The 2468-nt window shown below is 49.8% G+C and overlaps 1 protein-coding gene across 1 annotated transcript; it reads left to right on the top strand.

The window, feature by feature from the left end:
• The first annotated feature begins 658 nt into the window (after positions 1–658).
• On the top strand, positions 659–1891 carry htr1aa (5-hydroxytryptamine (serotonin) receptor 1A a). Its single transcript, XM_020932363.2, has one exon. The coding sequence runs from the start codon at positions 659–661 to the stop codon at positions 1889–1891; it is 1233 nt and encodes a 410-aa protein (XP_020788022.1).
• Positions 1892–2468: the final 577 nt, after the last annotated feature.

The following is a 2468-nucleotide window of genomic DNA, read 5'->3' on the forward strand; positions in this document are numbered from 1 at the left end:
GGACAGCAGATGGCAGCAGCTCCCCTCAGAGCGCTGCGTCTCCGGAGCTGTCCCTGGTGCTGTCCCTGCCTTCGCCGCGAGCGCTTCACTTTTTACCTCTCCCTCTAAATCTGACCAAAATCAACATACTACAGCTGTTTCATAACTAACATGCTATTTCGGTTTTAATCAAGTAAAAATAGACTCACTAAATCAATTTTAACGCGCGAAATTCCTCTAACAATGAGATATCCCGCTCCCAAAAACTCCCACTTACTTAAACTAAAACTACATAGTGTAAAAGAAGTGACAAACGCGCTCTCTGCCCTCCTCGTCTGTCTGTGCAGTGAAGAAGTGAGCGCCGAGGCACAAAACTCCCGTGCGCTCTGACGTATCCACCGCCGCTCCTATAAATGAATTCACGTCGTCACCGAGCGCAGATGATTCGCAGTACCAGCGAGTGAGCCCGGCTGTCAACACTCACATGCTCCCCAAACACGCACGCCCCCCTCACGCGCGCACGCACCCACATACACAAGCTGCACGAGTCTGCGTCATGCGTCCTGAGAGCCACGGCACGAACTCGGCAACTCCGATGGAACCCGGTGAGACGCACAGCAGCAGCAGCGGCAGAGCTAGAGGCTGACTGACTGGACCGGAGGAGAGGGGAAAAGTTGCCATGGATTTCATCTCGAGCGGCAACGGGAGCAACGCCAGCGGTGCCAGCGCGGAATGGGACGGCAACAACACGGGCACGGGCGCCGGGTCGGGTCCAGACGTGGCGCTGAGTTACCAGATCATCACCTCGTTACTTCTGGCTGCGCTCATCCTCTGCTCCATATTTGGTAACGCGTGCGTAATAGCGGCCATCGCTCTGGAAAGGTCTCTCCAGAACGTCGCCAACTACTTAATCGGTTCCCTCGCGGTGACAGATCTCATGGTATCGGTCCTGGTCTTGCCCATGGCCGCTTTGTACCAAGTTCTAAACAAGTGGACTCTAGGCCAGGAGATCTGTGACTTGTTTATCTCTTTGGATGTACTCTGCTGCACATCGTCTATTCTCCATTTGTGCGCAATAGCCCTGGACAGATACTGGGCCATAACAGACCCCATAGACTACGTCAATAAGCGCACGCCAAGACGAGCAGCGCTTCTTATCAGTGTCACCTGGCTCGTGGGCTTCTCCATCTCCATCCCTCCCATGTTAGGATGGAGGAGCGCGGAGGACAGAGCCGACCCGGACGCGTGCAGCATCAGCCAAGACCCCGGTTACACTATTTACTCCACGTTTGGCGCTTTCTACATCCCACTTATTCTCATGCTGGTCCTGTACGGGCGGATATTCAAAGCGGCCCGTTTCAGGATCCGAAAAACGGTGAAGAAAGCCGCGAAAGTACCAGAAAAGTGCTCGTCTCTATCGCCCGCTATATTCCACAAGAAAGTCAACGGCAACTGGAGGCGAGAGGACGACTCCAAGAACAGCTCCCCGTGCGTAAACGGCGCCGTGAAGCACCAAGACGAGGGGGAATCACTGGAAATCATAGAAGTTATCAGCAACTCCAAAACGCACCTGCCTCTACCCAATACACCCCAATCTTCGTCGTATGAAAACATCAACGAAAAGAACTCGGGCGCGAAGAGGAAGCTGGCGCTGGCTAGAGAGCGCAAGACAGTCAAGACACTTGGGATAATCATGGGGACATTCATATTTTGCTGGCTGCCATTTTTTATCGTGGCCCTCGTGCTGCCTTTTTGCGCCGAGAGCTGCTACATGCCGGACTGGTTGGGGGCCGTAATTAACTGGCTGGGTTACTCCAACTCCCTCCTGAACCCAATCATATATGCCTACTTCAACAAGGACTTCCAAAGTGCTTTCAAGAAGATTCTTAGATGCAAATTCCACAGACCATAGGCGCGCAAACAGACTGCAAAAAGTAAACGAAACGAAATCAGGGACTTGTCTAAGAGTGGACAAATACCGAACGTTATATTGGACTATATATAATGTACACGTTCATGTCTATTCAGTGTTGTAGCTACAATATTTAGCCTCACAACGATGGCAGTCATCCTTGTAATGCCACGCCAAGAGACTGTGTCAAGTCATGCAGCCGATTCCATGCATTTTTGTCATCGAGAGACACACGTGGGTTCAGTGACATCATACATGCGCTTTGTAGCACACTGGAACAATAAAAGCAATCCGAGTTTCAGAAAATAGCCTGCGGGTTGTCACTCAATGGTTCAGAAAAAGGCAAGCTAACAAGGCAGATTCAATTAGGGCCTATAGTTCACGAATCACATTGGATATGCCTCATTATTGCACTGTGAATTATCATGGTATTGATCTCGGAATTTAAATGGGAGAAGGGCTATGACAAATATGGAATGTGTTTTCAGGGCATCGTGATTACTAATATTATTATTATTATTTTATTTGTAATTAATACATTTATTTTATGTGCAGACAGTGTGTAAAAAAACAGTTC

This window comes from Boleophthalmus pectinirostris, unplaced genomic scaffold, assembly GCF_026225935.1.
Source record: "Boleophthalmus pectinirostris isolate CB_2022bp ecotype Guang Dong unplaced genomic scaffold, ASM2622593v1 HiC_scaffold_4, whole genome shotgun sequence".
Lineage (NCBI taxonomy): Eukaryota > Metazoa > Chordata > Actinopteri > Gobiiformes > Gobiidae > Boleophthalmus > Boleophthalmus pectinirostris.

Excerpts from the sequence above, each read along its gene's own strand:
- htr1aa (XM_020932363.2), top strand. The coding sequence starts at position 659 with ATGGATTTCATCTCGAGCGGCAACGGGAGCAACGCCAGCGGTGCCAGC.